The sequence below is a fragment of the Antechinus flavipes genome, chromosome 3 (genome assembly GCF_016432865.1).
Source record: "Antechinus flavipes isolate AdamAnt ecotype Samford, QLD, Australia chromosome 3, AdamAnt_v2, whole genome shotgun sequence".
NCBI lineage: Eukaryota > Metazoa > Chordata > Mammalia > Dasyuromorphia > Dasyuridae > Antechinus > Antechinus flavipes.
The window spans coordinates 499,176,554-499,198,643 of record NC_067400.1 but is presented as its reverse complement, the minus strand read 5'-3'; the positions used below and the strand labels follow the sequence as shown (position 1 = coordinate 499,198,643).

At 33.0% G+C, this 22,090-nt stretch overlaps 1 protein-coding gene across 1 annotated transcript; it reads left to right on the top strand.

Moving 5' to 3' along the window:
* Positions 1-581: 581 nt before the first annotated feature.
* Positions 582-20,971, top strand: LOC127554937 (caspase-13-like). The gene is made up of 9 exons (XM_051986901.1): positions 582-1,013; positions 5,156-5,437; positions 7,759-7,859; positions 10,287-10,460; positions 14,947-15,181; positions 16,299-16,439; positions 17,567-17,676; positions 18,888-18,991; positions 19,515-20,971. Exons 1-8 carry the CDS (start codon positions 1,007-1,009, stop codon positions 18,984-18,986), a joined length of 1,149 nt encoding a protein of 382 aa, XP_051842861.1. The 5' UTR covers positions 582-1,006; the 3' UTR covers positions 18,987-18,991; positions 19,515-20,971.
* The last annotated feature ends 1,119 nt before the right edge of the window (positions 20,972-22,090 follow it).

The following is a 22,090-nucleotide window of genomic DNA, read 5'->3' as shown; positions in this document are numbered from 1 at the left end:
CTTAACCTCATCTCAGTTTCCTCAATTACAAAATGACTTCTTCCTCACAGGGTTGTTAGTATCAAATGAGATAATATTTGTAAAGTTCTAAGCATAGAGTCTGACATATAGTATATTCTTATTAAATGCTTATTCATTTCTATATCTATATAGATCTAGATATAAAGATAGATATAAAGAGATAGAATGACAGAGAGACAGTGATACAGACAAGCAATGACAGAGACAGACAAGAGAGGGAGAAAGAAAAAGTGTGAGAGGAAGACAGAGACAGAGAGACAAAGAGACAGAGACAGACAGAGCAGACACAGAGATAATCCAAATGCATGACATTATAGAAGAAAACTGAGATTGCAAAACATATGGTTCATGTTTATTTCAAGGTATATGAACATAAAATACTGGAAGTCTATAGATAAACTAATAGTGGAGCCCCTGGCTATTTCCCCCAAGTCCAGTGTGACTGGCTAAGATAATTATTTATGTAAACCACAGTGTGAGTTGATCCAATACATCAACTTCTATTACCAGAGCATACAAGAGGTATTAATTCAGTAGCAAACATTCTACTGAGTATGTAAATAACCAGGAAGAGAATAAAATAGTAGTCTTTCTCTGCATTTCTAGAGAAAGAGAACTTGGAACCGGAAACTTGGGAATAGTTGACTGACAAAGTCCTAGAGAGAAAGCAAAATAGACATGAGGGGAAGGCAAAAAGGAAGAACAAAAAAAGGAGGAAGAGAATAAAAGAAAGGGAGGGGGCAGGAAGGAGGAATATAGAAAACGAAAGCTAAATAACGAAACGGTGCCAGAGCTGAAAAGAACTTCAACAAAATCAGAGGGAATTTCCCAGCAAAAGCCTAGGTCTTATAGAAAACAGCAGTTTTATAGCTGATGATTGTCCCCTCCTTTTCCTAGAGGAAGTTTAGTCACTTTCAATATCCTTTGAGTAAACAGCTTTCAGACCAGATGTGAAGTGGAGAGAGGGGACCAAAAGTGAGGGATCATGGCTGGTGAGTAGGGGGATTTTAAAATCCAACTGGCTGTAAATTGATATATAGAGCAAGGTACCTCTGGATTGTAAAGCACACTCTCTCTCCTTAATTTTACTTTGAAAGAAGAAGGAAACAAGAGAGGCAGATAGCAAGGAGCTGTTAGAAACTGACAATGTTTTCATTTTACTCTTCATTTCCATGCTCTGAACAGGCCTCTCTTCTTAAACGGAGATGAGACAGCTGAGGAGAGGTTAATTTACACAGGTCCAGTGAAACAAAAAGGAGAGGAGGGCAGGACTGTTTATTGATGTCTTGAGGACATTCTTGGGTTTTCATTCCAAATTTTCAAAAGTTTCTCTGCTTTCATCATATTATTACTTTCTTCAAGGATTTGCACCAACTCTGTTTTGTTCATCATATAAAATTTAATTTCTTTTGCCTTTCAAGACCCTCAAAATTTTGTTACCAATCTACCAACCTGAAATCATCTCTCTATGCTGCTTTCTCTAATAAACAACTGCTCCCTCCTCCAACAATGCTACTCTGCTTTATTCAAACTGGTTTCCTGATTGACCTATTCTTAATTTAATTCTCATATGGCTTTACTCCTGTTGCAATCAAATGTTTGTAGTGCCTGGTACTTTCCTTTCTGACTTTATAAATTGTTCTGATTTTTCAAGGCCCAACCAGATTGTTTCCCACAAGCTTCATAAAACAATCCTTAACTCTTTAAAAGAAACAAACAACAAAAATAACAAAAATCACCTTTTTATTATGGTTTTAAACACCCAAAATAGAGATTTCTAGTTACATAGAGCATAAAAAAAAAAGAAATGCAAAGAAACCATTAATCGGGGTTTCATATAATTTACTTTTAAAAATACATATAATTTCATTTTACTTTCAAAACTGGCCTCTTTGTCTCTGATTTCCGCCCTCACCCCCTGAAAAAAAATTTCAGTGGCTTTCTCTGTCTCTCTCTCTTGATATCCTTTTTTCCTCTCCTTCCCCTTTTTCTCCCCCTCCCCTTGCATCACTACAGCTACTTCTCCTTTCTTTCCACTTTTTCTCAATTAAAAAAAGAATCATTAGAATAAAAAAAACCCAAAACTTGTAACAAGCATAATCAAGCAAAAATAACCCACATCATTTATATCTAAAAATTGTATGTTTTTCTCTACATCTTGAATCTGTCACTTTTCAGGAGGAGGTTAACATGTTTGTAGTTAATCTTTCAAGGACAAAGTTGGTCTTTGTCTTGATCAGGGTCCTTAAGGCTTTTAATTAATTTCTTTTACATTGTTGTTCTTGTGTGAGTTGTTCTGCTCAGTTCATGCTCTCTAGTATTTTATGAAATTATCCCCCTTTTTTTTTTAAACTTTCATGGTTCCATAATATTTCATTACCACAGGTCATTTAGTAATTTCCCATTTGATGAGAAACTACCTGAATTTTTATTCTTTCAATGCCTCCCTCTTCATACTTTTGTTTGAAAATATTATTTTATTTTCCCCGATTATATGTAAAGATATTTTTTGAAACTGGTTTTTATAAGGTCTTGAAAATCTTCAGATTTTTCTGAAATTGGTTATACATGTGTATTTATTTTAAACATATTTCCACATTAGTATGTTGTAAAAGAAGAAACAGAACAAAAAGGAAAAAAATCATAGAAAATAAGTGAAAATAGTATGATTTGATGTGCATTCAAAATTCATAACTTTGGATTTATCTAAATTCACACTTTCTTACCCCTCATTTTATAGAATAAGAAACAAAGATCTAAAGCTATTGTGATTTGTCCATGCTCACAATTTGTAATTTATAATTTGTTAATAGCAGACCTAGGATGGGAAGACAGATAACAGTTATCTTTAATACTCTTTGTAGTCTCTCCATTCCTAGATTCCAAAGCACTATGTTATATCAGAAGAAACAAATAAATAAACAATAAACCCTACTTGATTGAGTTCAAAGATTTAATTTCTAATCCCAGATCAGCCAGTAAAATGCTATATGAATTTAGCAAGCTCCATGATTCAATTTACTTATCCAATATTGTGGTGTGGTCAGTAGAGACAAAAAAATAAGAAAACCTGTATGTGAATCATAAATCTTATCATTTCTAGGTTTGTGATACTTTGCTGAAGCTACTTGACCTCAATTTCTTTCTGTTAGTTGAAGATAATAACCTTCCCTACCTCACAGTGCAGTTGTAAGATTGAGTTTTAAGCTCTAAAATGCATATAAATGTGAATAGTCATTTTTCACAAGATTGTTTTGAAGATAAAAGAGAAATTTGAACTGAAAAGAAAGCAAAATCCCTGGAAAAATATAAGGAAAGTATATTTGTTATAGTAACATGGAAAGAGTGCTATTGTAACTGGAGTTATCAAAAATTATAACCTACAAAGAAATGAGCTTATCATATTCCTGTCCCTACCAGACGGCCATGAAACCAGACAAAAGAACATTGGATTTATATTCAAAAAAACTAGATTCAGGGATCACTTCTTAACACATGAGTATGTTTGGTGTAGAAGTCAAGCATTCTTATTTAAAGTGAGAGTTGGATTAAATCTTAAAGGTCATTTACAACTCTGAATATAATTATCTTATGAATGCCATTTAAATTTTCTCTCTCTTTTTTTTTTTCCTCCTGAGGCAATTGGGGTAAGTGACTTGCCCAGGGTCACACAGCCAGGAAGTGTTAGGTGTCTGAGGCCAGATTTGAACTCAGTTCCTCCTGACTTCAGGGCTGGTGCTCTATCCACTGAGCCACCTAGCTGCCCCTTAAATTTTATATCTCTCAAAGCATCTACCATAATGCTCTACACATAGTAGGCTATTAATATGTTTGTGGAATAGAATTATTTGAAAAAGTAACTTAGAATACTTTTTAAGCACTTTGGAGTTCACATTGAGCAGTATAATGGAGGTGGGAGAAAGAGAAAGTTTTAAAAGAGCATTTTATTGGACATAGTAAATGTCAAATATTTCTTTATTGATTGAAAATAAATTAAAAGTGAAGAAGGAAAGTAGAGAAAGACCCTGAAGGAAAAAGGAGAAAATCAAAGTCAGATGCCTATTACTTTCATTTCATTATCAAATAGCCAAATATTATTTTGAGTGAATGAGTGAGGACATGGAACTGGGAAAAACAAAATTTTAAGATGTTAAAAAAAAAAGAAATTTAAAAGGCAAAGTGTATTGGAGACTCAAGAACAAAAGAGGTTCTCAGGGATCACACACACTGTTAAGAACTTTCTTTTATCTTTATTTATTTATTTATTATTATAGCTTTTTTATTTACAAGATATATGCATGGGTAATTTTTCAGCATTGACAAATGCAAAACATTTTGTTCCAATTTTTCCCCTCCTCCCCTTCCCCCCAGATGGCAGGTAGACCAATGCATGTTAAATATGTTAAAGTATATGTAAATACAAAATATGAATACATGTCCATATAGTTATTTTGCTGCACAAAAAGAATCGGACTTTGAAATAGAGTACAATTAACCTGTGAAGGAAATCAAAAATGCAGGCGAACAAAAATAGAGAGGTTGGGAATTCTATGTAGTTGTTCATATTCATTTCCCAGAATTCTTTTGCTGGGTGTAGCTGATTCAACTTAGTACTGCCCTATTGGAACTGATTTCGTTTATCTCATTGTTGAAGAGGGCCACATCCATCAGAATTGATCATCATATTGTTGAAGTATATAATGATCTCCTAGTCCTGCTCATTTCACTCTGCATCAGTTCATGTAAGTCTCTCCAGGCCTTTCTGAAATCATCCTGGTAGTCATTTCTTATCGAACAATAATATTCCATAACGTTCATATACCACAATTTATTCAACCATTCTCCAGTTGATGGGCATCCACTCAGTTTCCAGTTTCTGTCCACTACAAAGAGGGCTGCCACAAACATTTTGGCACATACAGGTCCCTTTCCCTTCTTTAAGATCTCTTTGGGATATAAGCCCAGTAGAAATACTGCTGGATCAACAGGTATGCACAGTTTGAAAACTTTTTGAGCATAGTTCTAAATCGCTCTCAAGAATGGCTGTATGTATTCACAAAAGAACTTTCTTTAATGTTAAGAAAAAGGTTATATACTACTTCCATGATTGAAGAGATATCTTTGTTTTCAACAGATGGGAATACCAAGAAAACTACATTAAAGGCTTTTGAGTTACTGGGAAAGAACATAATCAACAGTGTTTTAGATGATTTGCTGGAAAAAGATATACTGAAGTTGGAGGAAGATGAACAAGAGGAGTACCGTAAGGCTCAAATTGATGCTAAAGCTGAAAAGAAAGCTAGAGTTCTATTAAATTCTTTGACTCGAAAAGTCCGCAGTGCAGGTCAAGTGTTGGCCAGTAGCCTGATTAACAAAGATGAACAGGATGACAGTGATGAGGAGTCTTTGTCTTCTGGTAAGATTCTGTCTCTAAATTATTTCTTAAATGACTCACTTCCCTGCCTTTCCAGTTTGCAAGATGAGCCTTTCTAACTCATCCATTTATCAATAATTATCTAAAAGACAGACCTTTGTGTTCACCTTAATTCTCATCATCATCCTAATATTCTGTTTCTCTGCCTTTTATTTTCTTGGTTGGAATTGAACGCTGATATTTCTTAGGAGAAGAGACTAGCTACTTTAGAAATAATTTGTGTTATCTCATTTAGCCTTCTTCAATATTCAGGATATTAGATTTTTTTATGTCAAAGTCCTTATCCCCAACTCTCTTTGATAGGGAGAAGAGTTAAAATCTAGGGGAGATACTAGCAGTGCTTAACTTGCCCATTCTGTTCCTTCTCCCTTTAAGCTCGTATTCCAGAGAGAGATATAATATGAAGGCCTTACATTTCCTGAGTCATAAAGTGCTCAAGGTTTTGACATGTGCATTGGTGTGTGGACTCAGAATTCAAAGTGATACTCAGTTGAAGCCCTGTTCTGCTGAATCTCAACCTTTACAATAACAGATGGCACAAATGAGCCAAAATCTACTATGGGAACAAAACCACCCTCAGGGGTGCCTTTGTTTGCATCTTCACTCAGAGTCTGGAGATGACTGTGGCCTCTAAGTGAATCTTTTGAAAACTATAGGACACCATCTACTCTGTCACTTGGAGCCCTGCGGCTTCAGGTCTCAGCAAGAACCATGCTGCTCCCCACAGTATGTACTCTAGTGTCTGATGGTTTACTGAATCCCATTTTTATTCTGCATTAAACCAAGAGCATCAAGGCAAAATAAAGAGGGAAAATGGAAACAATGAATAGTAAGGGCTGAATAAATTATGGTTTAGTAATGTAATATTATGCTTTAAAAAAGATATATATATAGAGAGAGATAGATAGATATAGATAGATAGATATTATACACACATACATACACATATATACGTATATATATATATATATATATATATACACACATATATATATATGGGGTGAATGTGTATGTATATAATGATATTTTCTCTTAAAAATAAAAGAAGTAAATAACTAATTAAGACCCAAGATTAAGGAATTTGGAATTAAAGGAAAAGGAAACATGTTTTTTTGCTGCATATTAATTCATTTTTTTCCTATCAAAGTCTAAGGATTTTGCTTTATATGAATTTTCAACAACTTTTACTTTTTTGTTCATAATTATTGTTTAAAGAAAAGAAAAAAATGTAAAGAAACAAAGAAGCAATTCTTTTTATTTTTGTAGTCTATGTCAAGAGACATGAACCTGGTATTTTATACTGAAGAAGAAAAAGAATTGGATTTCAGAAATGAAATTGGGATGAAGATAGGATCATAAAGGAGGCCTCTTTCTCTATGAAATCTACACTTCTCATCCTAGCCAATAATAATTTATTTTCCCTAAAACTCTCATCCAACTTTATTCAGTCTCTTTCATTCATTTATATCATTTACTTATATATGTGATAACATTATGATCTCTATTGTCCGTCCATAAATACAAAAAAGGTTGGTTCATTGAGGACAGGTTTTGGTTTTGTCTGAAGTTGGTATATAATGGGGATTTAATAAATGTTTACTTAATTAATTAATGGACTAATATTTATGAACCTCTATACTTTCTCAGGCATATTTTTTAGTAAGAATCAAAGACAAAATTAAAAGTTTACATTGTTTTGAGAGTAAATAGTATATAACATATAATTCAATAAAAATACATTCAAGTTAATATAAAGAAATTTAAGAGACATTGGCATCTGAGGGAATAATAGTTATATGTCTACATGTTTTATATTCATTTGATTATAAAGTGATTAAGTCAGGAGCTCTTCTTGTTTTCATGGTATCACAGAATGAAAAAATTGTAAGATTTCAAAAGTCTTCTAGTCCAAAGCTTCTTAACCTGGGTTGCAACTCCATGTAGGGTTGTGTAATTAAATGTAGGCATCATAAAATTATGATTTGTCATCAGCATATATTTGATTTGTATACATACATACATATATATATGTATATATCTGGAGTTATGTAAAACTTTTTCAAGTGAAAAGGGGTGGTCAGTATAAGGACCATACAATAGAATCTTGATTGTCAGTTAAATGGAATTGAAATCCCTCAGCAGGTCAATCACTTCAGTCCCAGCCATTCATTTGCTATGAGGTTTTTTTAAAAATGAAAAGAAACATTAATATTTTAAGGGAAATTAATTCTTAGCCTGAATTCTCACTTTATTGGAGCTAAAACAATAAATGTCACTACTAACAATATTTTTTTCTTTTGCAGCTTCTGCAGCAAGCCAGGTTGTGCCAGCTGAGCCCACAAATACACTCAAGCTTTGTTCTCCAAAAGATTTCCAAAAGCAGAGGAAAGAAAGGGGAGCAGAGGTGCTATGCAATTTTTAAAAAATATGTATTTTTTTCAAGTACTAAACAACTGTTTTTCTCTCTCCTATTTAGAAACAAAACAAAACTAAACTAAACACCCTAATGACACGTACATGCTCAAGCCAAACAAATCCCTACATTGGTCACATCCAAAAATGAACATTCATCACTGCTATAACGTAGCAGATCACTTGTTTTATCATCAGAACTTTGAAACCATAATTGGTAATGACATTGAACATAGTTCTTAATCTTTTAAAAGTTGCACAAGTTTACATTCTAGTTCTATAGACTAGAAGGAGAAGGAAACAGTAATTGTCAAGTCATAGGCATTTGTGATGCTATCAGGTTTTCCTAGATCGTTCAAAATAACTCTAACAAGAGGTCCTTGAACAACTCCAAAGTTATCTGCCTTTTTACCTCTAGATCTAGATCTCCTTTTAGCCTAAAGTACATATTCTCAAAGCTATGCATTCATATATTTACTTGTAATTCTATATGTGTGTACACTCCCACAAATATAGATGGCTCTGGGTTTTATGTAAATAACTCAATCTAATTTAAAAGTATAATCCCTTTTCTAAAGGTATTTGCAATTTCAGTTGGAGAGAAGGCAGAGAAGACATTTATAGAATGAAGAGTTTAAATAACAAATAGTTAAGTAATCGCATAAAATAATAAACTGTACTGTTTCAAATACAGGTTTTCTCTTCTACCACTGATATGACTTATATGAAACTTAAGTTTGGTTTGTAATCAAATCTTTTTTTTATTTTTTTAAAATTTTATTTAATAATTACTTTATATTGACAGAATCCATGCTAAGGTAATGTTTTTACAACATTATCCCTTGCACTCGTTTCTGTTCTGATTTTTCCCCTCCCTCCCTCCACCCCCTCTCCAAGATGGCAAGCAGTCCTTTACATGTTAAATAGGTTACAGTATATCCTAGATACAATATATGTGTGCAGAACCGAACAGTTTTCTTGTTGCACAGGGAGAATTGGATTCAGAAGGTATAAATAACCCGGGAAGAAAAACAAAAATGCAAGCACTTTATATTCATTTCCCAATGTTCTTTCTTTGGGTGTAGCTGCTTCTGTCCATCCTTGATCAATTAAAACTGAGTTAGGTCTCTTTATTGAAGAGATCCACTTCTTTCAGAATAAATCCTCAAACAGTATTATTGTTGAGGTATATAATTATCTCTTGGTTCTGCTCATTTCACTTAGCATCAGTTCATGTAAGTCTCGCCAGTCCTCTCTGTATTCATCCTGCTGGTCATTCCTTACAGAACAATAATATCCCATAACATTCATATACCACAATTTACTCAACCATTTTCCAATTGATGGGCATCCTTTCATTTTCCAGTTTCTAGCCACAACAAACAGGGCTGTCACAAACATTTTGGCACATACAGATCCCTGTCCCTTCTTTAGTATCTCTTTGGGGTATAAGCCCAGTAGAAACACTGCTGGATCAAAGGGTATGCACAGTCAAATCATTTTTTACATATAAACTTCTATATGTTTTTCTTTCCCCAAGCTGCCCCCCCATCAATGATACTTCATTATAGAGGAATGTTTTGCAGAGGGTCTATTATCAAAAAATTCAATAAATATAAATATCTCACTGATAGAGATAATAAAAAGTCAAAGCTCAGAAAAGGGGAAGAATGAAAACTGAAGAAGGATTTATAGTGCTAGTGGTACTTAATCTAGATCTTGAGCCAAGAATTAGATTTGAATTGTTGGAGAGCCAGAGAAAGAACATTCCAATTTCTCTCAGGAGCCAACATTAATATCTATACCTATTATTCATCAATCTCTCTATCTTCAAATATGTATGTATATATAATATATACACACATGCATAGATACAAATATGTGTATAAACAGTTACATATTAACATTTGTGTATATTCATGCATATAAATGTGCATAATAATTCATATATATATATACTCATACACAGTGAATTACAATGATAGGTTGTATGTGTATATCCATAAATTAACTCTATCTCTTTTATAAATGTAAATATATGCAGATATACATATCTATCTAATTACATGTTCATATCTATTTCTATATCTTCATCCCATTTAAATTTAGGCATATATATATATATATATATTATATATATATATATATATATATATATATATATATGAATATATACACCACACACACACACACACACACACACACATATCCACATAGATCTCAGACTTATGCCTTTTCCACACTAATTGCTTACTTTCATAGACAGCATCCATGAACAAGAAAGAAGTATTGTCTTCTTTTAAGACACGGTAAAGAACAATGAGTAAAGGTAGCCTGACTCCCTAGGTATGAACACTGATTGGGCTGAAAGGGAAAGGAGAGTGACTTCATCAGTTTACTCCATATTTGTTCTTTGCAGATATACCCAATAAAGGAGAAGGAAGGTCGTACACGGTTGGCCCTCATCATCTGTAACATAGAATTTGAACATCTCTCTGAGAGGACTGGGGCTGAACTTGACATTCAAAGGATGAAAATCCTTCTTGAAGAGCTAGGATACAATGTGGTTATCCTAAAGAACCTCACATCTTTGGTAAGAGCCAGAAGTAAACCCCCTGTTCCCTTACCAGATCCTAGAATCTTGGTCTGGAGACTGCCAGGATATAATTTCATTGTCCTACTAGAAATTTAACTGATTCTATTATGGACATATTTGGGGCTTCAATTCTATTTAACTGACATTCACAAAATATGACTCAGCACGTCAATGACTATTCAACCCTCTTGAGAAAGTTGCCACCCAATATATTTGATAACTCTATTCACAATCCCCTTTGAGAAGCTGCTCTCTGAGCTTATAAGGATCATAGTATTTATAAGAAACTTAAGAGAGGAAATTGATGTGTAGTGAGGTTCATCAGCTACTTAAGAACAAAGGGATAATGTGTCTCCTCTGATTCTAATATTTTTATTTAACTAGGAGGCCTTGGTTATTAGAGACTTATTTATAGATTTATTTAAGTGATGTTCTTTCTTCTGCTACTAATCCTGCTACCTGAAATATCTATATGTCCCTGGCTACTTAGTGCATTATTTTTCAAATGTAAATATCTTTTCTGTAAAGCAAAATACTCTCTATTCTCAGTAAACTATGTCCCATGCTCATCATTCTATCCTTCTTCTCAATCTTCCTTTTACTGAAATAACCAGATTTCAGATGTATTAGTGAAATATAAAGGAATGAACTATGTGAAATTTCTGTTTTAGATTAAGAATAAAGGAGTTCAAAGATCATAAATAATGGTTTCAATAATATTATGCAGGAAGTTAAAAATCTATCAGTGCAGTGAATATGGACTATTATGATTTGTTTCATGGCTTTTCATTTGCTACCTCTTTGATTTTGGACATGTCACTCAGTCTCTCTTGGCCTCAGATTTCTTATATGCCAAATAAATTGGGGGGAGTAGATGATCTCTAATTTCTTTCCCAGTTCTAAATTTGTTATTGTATATGATACAGGTGATGGAACATTCCCAAAGCCACAGAGGAATAAGTGTAGAGGTTTGCCAGTTATTTGGCATACCAATACTTTAATATAGTTTCTTTTTTATTTTTTACATCAGTAATTATACTTGTGTGTGCTAATGATACTAGGCTGACTTCATAAAATGAATCAAATTAATCTTCTTTTCCCACCTTCAGGTAGTTTTCTTTTAGCTGAATACTGGACTTTACACCAAATCCATGTGTTTCATTGCTCTCTTTTGTTATGTTCTTAATTAGGTAGATATTAATGGAAGGGAACATGCACAAATTAAAGCTGTTAATGATCATATTTTGAAGCTTGTTAGAAAAATTTCAGCAGTTACTGGTATAGGGAAGGATGTCTTTGAAAAATCATTCAAGCTCCACAATGAAACATGATTAATTAATACAACACAGAAACAAAAGTATAGTAGAAGGTAGAAATGAATGAAAACAAGCTGTATATTAGTACTTCAAAGCAGGCTAATTAATCCTCAGAAAAATAATCAAAGATTTTAGAAGGACCTGAAATATGGACAGTTGTTATTGGTTACACTGTTGCTTAGACTTTTTCATGTTGAAAAATAAGTAGAACAGTAAAAACAAACAAACAAAAAAAGCCCAAACTAATAGTTGCTTTGAGAGAAAAAGCCTATCCAAGAGCACTTAATATTTTTCCAATTATTTAAGTTTTACTTTATATGTGTGGAAACTTTTTTGTAATTTTGCTATATAATTCCTGACTTTCCTTTGGTAGATAGATTCCCAAATATTTTATGCTATCAATACTTATTTTGAATGGAATTTCTCTTTATATCTCTTGCAGTTGGATTTTGTTGGTGATGTATAAAAATGCTGAGGATTTATGGGAATTTATTTTGTATCCTGCTACTTTGCTAAAATTATGAATTATTTCTCATAGCTTTTTAGTAGAATCTCTGGGGTTCTCTAGGTATACCATCATATCATCTGCAAAGAGTGATAGTTTGGTTTCCTCATTGCCTACTCTAATTCCTTTAATATCTTTCTCGACTCTTGTTGCAGAGGCTAGTGTTTCTAATACAATATTGAATAATAATGGTGATAGTGGGCAACCTTGCTTCACTCCAGATCTTACTGGGAAAGGTTCCAGTTTTTCCCCATTGCATATAATGCTTACTGAAGATTTTAAATATATGCTCCTGACTATTTTAAGGAAAAGTCCATTGATTCCTATGATCTCAAGTGTTTTTATTAGGAATGGATGTTGGATTTTATCAAATGCTTTTTCTGCATCTATTGAGTTGATCATATGGTTTTTGTTTGGTTGGTTATTGATATAGTCAATTATGCTAATAGTTTTCCTAGCATTGAACCAGCCCTGCATTCCTGGTATAAATCCTACTTGGTCATAGTGTATTATCCTGGGGATGATTTTCTGTACTCTTTTTGCTAATATTTTATTTAAGATTTTAGCATCAATATTCATTAGGGAGATTGGTCTATAATTTTCTTTCTCTAGTTTCAACCTACCTGGTTTAGGTATCAGTACCATATCTATGTCGTAAAAGGAGTTTGGTAAACATATACATGCCAAGTGGTAAAACTATTACCCACACTTAACACCATATACCAAGATAAGATCAAAATGGGTCCAAGACCTAGGTATAAAGAACGAGATTATAAATAAATTAGAGGAACATAGGATAGTTTATCTCTCAGACTTGTGGAGGAGAAAGAAATTTGTGACCAAAGATGAACTAGAGACCATTACTGATCACAAAATTTAAAATTTTGATTATATCAAATTAAAAAGGCTTTGTACAAACAGAACGAATGCAAACAAGATTAGTAGGGAAGCAACAAACTGGGAAAACATCTTTACAATTAAAGGTTCTGATAAAGGCCTCATTTCCAAAATATATAGAGAACTGACTCAAATTTATAAAAAATCAAGCCATTCTCCAATTGATAAATGGTCAAAGGATATGAACAGACAATTTTCAGAGGATGAAATTGAAACTATTACCACTCACATGAAAGAGTGTTCCAAATCACTGTTGATCAGAGAAATGCAAATTAAGACAACTCTGAGATATCACTACACACCTGTCAGATTGGCTAAGATGACAGGAAAAAATAATGATGAATGTTGGAGGGGATGCGGGAAAACGGGGACACTGATGCATTGTTGGTGGAGTTGTGAACAAATCCAACCATTCTGGAGAGCAATCTGGAATTATGCCCAAAAAGTTATCAAACTATGCATACCCTTAGATCCAGCAGTGTTTCTATTGGGCTTATATCCCAAAGAAATACTAAAGAAGGGAAAGGGACTTGTATGTGCCAAAATGTTTGTAGCAGCCCTGTTTGTAGTGGCTAGAAACTGGAAAATGAATGAATGCCCATCAATTGGAGAATGGCTTGGTAAATTGTGGTATATGAATGTTATGGAATATTATTGCTCTGTAAGGAATGACCAGCAGGATGAATACAGAGAGGCTTGGAGAGACCTACATGGACTGATGCTAAGTGAGATGAGCAGAACCAGGAGATCTTTATACACTTGCACAATGATATTGTATGAGGATGTATTCTGATAGAAGTGGATTTCTATGACAAAGAGACCTAACTGAGTTTCAATGGATAATGATGGACAGAGATAGCTACACCCAGAGAAGGAACACTGGGAAATTAATGTGAACTATTTGCATTTTTGATTTTCTTCCCGAGTTATAGGAGAACTGTTCGGTTCTGCAAATATGTATTGTATCTAGGATATCCTGCAACATATTTAACATATATAGGACTGCTTGCCATCTTGGGGGGGGGGGGTGGAGGGAGGGAGGGTGAAAAACAAAACATAAGCGAGTTCAAGGGATAATGTTGTAAAAAATTACCCTGGCATGGATTCTGTCAATACAAAGTTATTATTAAATAAAATAAAATTTAAATTAAAAAAAAAAGAAAGTAACTTAAGCTCTGTTTACTTCTATTTTCTTATTTGTAAAATGGATATAATAAAGACATAAACCTTCCAGAGTTGTTGTGGAAAAAAAAAAGACTGTTAAGAGCTTACACACCTTAAAGTTCTATATGATTGATAGCTATTTATTGATATTTTTATTACCCTCATCATCATCATCATTAATTATATTCATATTATGATTTTCCCATGAGAACATAAGATAATAGATGAAGTTTGAGAGAACCTTAGATCCCACATAGTCAGGAGGAAATTGAAATGAGGAACTGTGTCATTTTCATCTTTGTCTCCTCATTGCCACGTATAGTGTCTTACACATTATTGTGTACATTTATATATAAAAAGAACATATATGTATGTATACATATGTACATGAGTATATATGTACTTTTGTATATATTTGTTTATTATAGAAAAGAGATAAAGAAAAATTTAAATCCTGTAAAAAAAGATATGGATGCTGCAATTTGTACAACAACATTTAGGGGTTCTTATTAAGATCATCACTATATCACTTTATGTGAGTAGGTTACTACTGACGCAGATTTTATGTTCCAAATGAATGACTTTTGTTAATTATTCCTAGGAAATGGAATCAGCTTTGATGGATTTTGCTGCCCGTTCTGAGCACAAAACATCTGATAGCACTTTTGTTGTGTTCATGTCTCATGGTATTCTGGATAACATTTGTGGGAAAAATCATCAGACTGAGAACCCAGATGTGCTCGCTTATGATACTATTTTCAAAATTCTAAACACCAAAAATTGCTTCAATCTGAAAGACAAGCCCAAGGTCATCATAATTCAGGCTTGCCGTGGAGGTGACTATTGTCTTTGATTATTTCTATTAATGTCTAGATAGTTTCTTGATATTGAAAGTGAAAAATATTATTTTCTTTTTTTTATGGTGATAGCTGACAAACCCCAATCCATGACTTAATCCCTAGTGAAATTGAAATTAACATTATCACATTCTGTATATATAATTATTTAGAAATTTTTCTTAGTAGGCACTCATGTATGTACACATATACACACATATATGTATGTTTGTAGTATATATTCTATATATTATATTATGTGAAAACACTTGGCAAGTGAGAATTGTAAACCTTTATGAGGGAAGGCAAAATAAAACAAAACTTTCCTAACAATAAGACATTTATAAAATTGGAATGAGGAAGAACGGGTGGTTTTTGCTTTCCTGGAGGTATCAAGGGTGAACATAGAATATCACTTATAGGTGATTTGAAAGATATTTTTGGTTAGATATTTATTGGACTAGGTAATCACTGGTCTATTCCAACTCAGAAATTCTGTGCCTCAGGATCTATCCACTACTTCCATTCTGAAAGGAAAACAGTCAAAATTCTTATGTTTTACCTTGTTGAATGATGCTTCAGATAAGATTAATGTTATACACACAAAAGACTAATGGATATATACAAAAGGGACTTGAATCCAAACATTGGCTCTCCCACTTATTGTGGGATAGTCATTAATTTCTCTGTGGCCTCAGCTTTATTATTTGTGATATAAGAAGATTAAGCTAGATGACCTCTAATGTCTCTAAGTAGGAGGTGGTGGGTGGTCCAGCCTTCCAGCTGGGTAGGTTCAAACAATACAATATTATTTTCTCCTAGTTCTCATAATTGAATAAAGTTTTTTCACAAGACAGAAGTTGGATTTAAACCCATAATTAAAAAGAAAGGAAAGTGAGCTAACTCTAGAATTTAGTCACAAGGTGGAATCAGTGTGATTTATGAAATTTCTACAAATAACCACTTGCTGTCTTCATCCCCTCAATTCCCTCAATTTCCTCCTGGTCCTTCTTGTGTTTTGGAGAATAATGATAACACAAATAAAACAAAACTTGCACATCTGCAGTATTGTACAAAAGGTAGAAATGGTACAAACAATGAATTTACTTTTACTCAGTGAATCGTGGGCATGTGTGGGTGAGTGAAGCCCCAGAAATCACTGAACACAGTGAAAATCAACAGCAAGTCTTTGAGGAGGATGCTGTCTGGAAGACCCATTTAGAAAAGGACTTCATTACTTTCTGCTCTTCAACTCCACGTAAGTCACTAAACCTAGTATATCTTTGTGTATCTCCACAAAGATTTGAGTCAGGATTTAAGCTTTTTAGGAAATGCAAAAACAAACAAAAACAAAGAGATCTCCTAGTTTTCCTAATCTTTTTCTTCTGGATGTATGTTTTCCCTGACATATTACTCATGTCTGAGTTAACATGCTCCAGATACCATTCTTGCATGCTCTCTTTTCAAGTGATATATATCATTCAAAAAACATTAAAGGAAATGTATAGGTATCTGTATGTGTACAGAAACACACACTTGTGTGTGTATTTATATGTGTATATATACACATATGTATACATACATACATATATATGAATTGTACATATATAATATATACATATATTTGTATATAATGTCTACAATATACATGCATACATATATGTTTATGTAACACATGTGTTTACCCAGAGTTTATAACCCGATTACAGGTAGGAGAATCTTTTTTTTTTTTTTTTGGAATTATTGTAGGACACTTAACAAGCAAGGTTAATAGCATTTGCAAATTAGGAGAGTATTTGCTAAGGACACAATGACAGGGTAAACACAGATTTATGGACTGGTAGAGTCCAGTATAATTTATTAAATAGTGTTTCCTAAAGTTTAGTTGTAAGTTAGTTTTATAAGGATGATGGCTAAAATAATAAGTAAAGAAAAAAAAAGTATTTCATAGAAATGAGAATTATGATACAGGCAAAGGTTACAACTATGTACCAGATTCTATGTTATTTTTTTGATAAATATTTCTTTTAATGCTGATGATGAGTAGATACTCTTATTATCCTCATTTTACAGTTGAGGAAATGAAAGTATACAGAAGTGACTTGTCCAGGGTAATAAACCTAGAAAGCACCTGATGCTGGATTTGAACTCAGATTTTCTAGACTTCAAGCCTAGCTCTCTATCTACTATGGCACCTAATAACTCCTATTTCTAATATAATCCTTTAATTTTAATAGATTTTTAAAATATATTTAGCTTTAAACTAAGTTACATAATCGCATAGTTAAAATAACTCTTCAAGAAGTCTTTAAGTTTTAGTTACCAATATCTCTCTGTTTAGGTGAGGCTCTTTGCCCTAAAGGTTAAAATTTCTTTTCTTTTTAGATAACATTTCTTGGAGAGACATTGAAAATGGATCCATCTTCATTACAGAACTCATCCGTTGTTTTCAACAGTATTCTTGGTGTTGCCACATAGAAGAAATCTTCCGAAAGGCAAGACTTGTCTCATTGGCTTCTTTCCTTCATTTGTTCACTTTTTATTTACTTAATATTATCTATATCTATATCTGTCTATATATAGATAGATAGATAGATAGATATAGATATAGATATAGATATAGATATAGATATAGATATAGATAGATAGATAGATATGTTGATAGAAAATAATTCAGCAGTAATAAAAAAGATGAGTCCTCACAGAATTTATTGCAAGAAAGTACCAACATGATATGGTCATCCTTGAATCATAGACCTCATTATAAATGCTGAGAATGAATAATGGATGTTTGTTCTTCTACATACTTTTTCTTTAGATCTTTTGGCATGTTTTCTCTATGTGAACTAAGTTATCCTCAATTTAGCAGCTGAGGCTTCTGAGGGCTTTAAAACATAGGTTACCTAATAATCATTTCCCCAGATATCTCTATTCCACATCTAAAACTACTAAAAATCACTATTTTTAGGCCAATACATATTTTGTCATCTCCTCCCATTTCTAAAATAAATCCTTTAATTTTTATAGATAAGGATTTGAATCACTTAGAGTTTACTTGCCTTAAATTAAGTTACTGACTTCTAGACATCTAGACATCTAGGTCAAAGTTGCTGACATCTAGAGTCAAAAATCATTTATTGATATTTTGAAAGGGATAGAAGTTTCAGTTAACGATGGCAAATAAATTTCCAAGGTTGAGATTTTCAGGGACAAGTTCTGGTTAGAGATTGGGTATCACTATTTGAGAATAACCTGGAATGGAGGGTAGGAAGGAGAAAGATTGAGAATCTTTAGAGGAACAAAAAACAAACAAACAAACAAACAAACAAACAAAAAAAACACTTCAAAGGTTAGAGTCATAGGCAGCTATCAGAATATCTAGGGATTTGTTTCTATAGGCCTTTGTAAGGAGTGATGGTCATGAGTCTGAAGCCAATATTCTATTGATTCAGGTTCTCAAAGATTATTGATGTTTACATTTAGGACTTAGGATACTAAAAGAGATAAGGGACTATAAAGTAAAGACTTTGGCCTAAGAAAATAATGCTGTGTAAGGAATTAGGATATTATACTCTCTAAGGACTAGTATGTACATATAAATACCCATAAGCTCAACTGTTCATCTGTTATGTTCTTTTATGTCCTTCTGTCTCTTTCCTCTCATAAGACAATTGTTAAAATCAATGTGTTTTGTTTTTCCTTTTAGGTTCAGAATGCATTTGAAACTCCCAAAGTTAAGGCCCAAATGCCCACCATTGAAAGACTATCCATGACAAGATATTTCTACCTCTTTCCAGGAAACTAAACTTTGTAAGTAACTGTATGAACCCTTGTAAAGGATGAAACTAGAGAGAAGTTAAAATGTGTGTGAGTCTGCATTGACCACCCTTCACGAGCATTTCAGAGATGAGGAAAGTTAAAAAAAATCATTGCTATGCTATTGCAACAGAGCCACTGTTGTTTGCCTGCACTTGAGGTAATCTTTGACATAGAATTTTTTTGTGTGATTTTTTGTGAAGCTGGGGAAAGGAATGTCATAAAAAATAATCAGAAAATTGTATGGTTAATAATTAATGTGGTAAAACAAGCCTCAGTTTTGCTATTGGTCAAATGCCTTTCTGCTTAAAAAACAACAAATTCCATGGTTGTTCTGATACACAATTGTTAAATCCAATTACAATTATTCCTTCTTTTTATCACACTTGTGGATGACTGGGAAATGATATTTTGATTAGGGTGTTTGCTATTTCAGGCAATGCTCTCAAGTCACTTAGCTCTGTTACCATCTGTCCTCACATTTATCCTCTGTTTTTTTTTTTTTTTTTCCCTTTAGGAAAATACAAGTAACCAGGACTTTATGTATCCACTTATTTCAGAAGTAATATTTCTGATAATGTTCTGATATTCAACATATGTAGGCAACTAATAGATAAATATGAAATCAAAGTCATTTTCCTGTGGATAATTCTTAAGTCACTCACCAAGAAGAAACTAAACTAATCAGAACCACATGAACAACATTGATCCAAATCAAACATAAGATAAATGTAAAACACTGTTTTCCCTAATACCCATAAAATGAATAAAATTTATAAAAATGTTAATAGTCAATATTGGAAGCATTGTGGAAAGATCAACATTTGCATTTTTGGTCAAGATGTGAATTAGTCTAGCATTTTTGGTGAGTAGTTTTGAATTATAAAAATTAAGTGACGAAAATGGCCATACTCCTATATACAGAACCTCCAGTACTACTTGGTTGGTTGTTATTCTTTGTTCTCAAATGACATCACCATATTGAAATCAAAGTAGAGTGAGTCTGGCTGTGGTTGATTAGACCAAAACCAAATAGTCTGTATGAACATGAGGAGGAGAGATGTCTCTAAATTCACGAATCTCATGTTTCTTTTGAACTACTGGAATTCTTCTTTGCTCATAGAGCACAGAACCTTCTTTAATATGGGCACACCTTATGCAAGGTGGCATTTTGCTGCTGTCTCTCATGGTTCTCAGTCATTTCCAAATGTTCTTCAGAGAGACCTTGAGAGTGCCTTGTATAGCTTCTTCTGACTGCCATGTGCTTGTCTTGTGTAAGTGTGCTAGGTGAAGTGACTAGAGCCAGGAGAATATTGTATAGAGCAACATCATGATTATATAGTGATCAATTCTGATGGACATGGCTCTTTTCAACAAGGAGGTGATTCAGGCCACTTTCAATGGACTTGTGATGAAGAGAGTCATCTGCCCTCAGAGAAAAGGCTTTGGGACTGAGTATGGATCACCACAAAGTATTTTCACTTTTGTTGTTGTTTGCTTGCATTTTGTTTTCTTTCTCATTTTTTTTCCTTTTTTAATCTGATTTTTCTTGTATCACATGATAATTTTGGAAATATGTATGGAAGAATTGCATATGTTTAACATTTATTAGATTATTTGCTGTCTAGGGAAGGGGGAGGGGGAAGGAAGGGGAAAATTGGAACACAGTTTTTGCAAGGATGAATGTTGAAAATTATGTGTACATATATTTTGAAAATAAAAAAAACTTTAATAAAAAAAGGAAAAAAAAGGGTTTTTAAAGGAAATATGTGCTAGGTGTATATTCCCAGGAAGTTAAAAAAAAATAACCACATATACTATTATATTTATACAGCTTTTTGTGGCAGCAGAAAAAAAAATGGCAAGATAGATGCATATTAGTTGCAATAAAGATAAACAAATTATGCTACATGAATGCCATGAAATGTGATTGTACTATAAATAAACATATCAATATAGAAAAGAATGAAAAAACTTATATGAATTGATATAAACCTAAGCAGAATGGGAGAAAATACATGATGGCTACAATACTGTTAATGCTGTTTTCTTCGTTGTCAAAGAGGACCATGATTTCAGGGTGGTGATACTGGAACATGCAAGTGAAGTGATTTAAATAGGGGGAGCTGTGCAAAGTCATCTGCTTTATTTTCTCCTTCAGAGCAATTGGGATCCAGTGATGAAATATAGATCCTCCCAAACTGTTGATGGAAAGAACAATAGTAATGCCACAAATGAGATATCACAGAATTATTATAATGATCAAGTTTGGTCCCCCCCAAATATAAAAGAATATACATCCCCCAACTTCTTTGCAGAGATAGAGGACTATGTATTCTATGCAACAGCACAGATGATATCAGACTTTTTCAATATGTTGATATTTTGCTGAACTTTTTTGTTTTTTAATTTTTTTTTCTACAAGAATTCATTTCTCTATGAGACATTGGGTGAGGGAGAATTAGTTAGAATTTTAGGTGATACAAAAAAAAATCAAACAATTGAAAGAGATTTAGATCTTGTCTAAAATAGAATAAATATAAAAACAAATACATTATTGGCTTCAGATTCTTCATGAGGGATTTAAATTTTCCATGTTGTGAGAGGAGAAAAGTCATCTTGGTCTTACATTGGACAATGGTGCTACCTATAACAAGGAGTTAGAAAAGAAAATGGCAAACCACTCCAGTATCTTTGTAAAGAATATTCAAAATAGTATCACAAAGCATCAGACATGATTGAAAAATATTTCCTGCACTATGTCAAATAGGAAGCCAAGAAATGATCAGAATATTTTGAACCTCTTTAAAAAGGTCCATGTTAATTTAAATTCTTATTGATAAATCACGAAGTAGTTCTGGGCAGAAGCCAGATAATGTAACTTCACAAATTCTTAAGTCATGGGCAAATTAAACCTTGGATCTAGAGAGCTATTTAACAGATTCCATATTTTATTACTAATTTTTTATATGTCATTCCAGGCAAAAGGGGAATTCTTGCATTTAGAAGATTTAACTTGCAAGCTCCTTTTATTTATTTATTTTTTTCAGTAACAGGGCTCTTTCCTCATTGACTCAGAAGAATAGTTTTTAT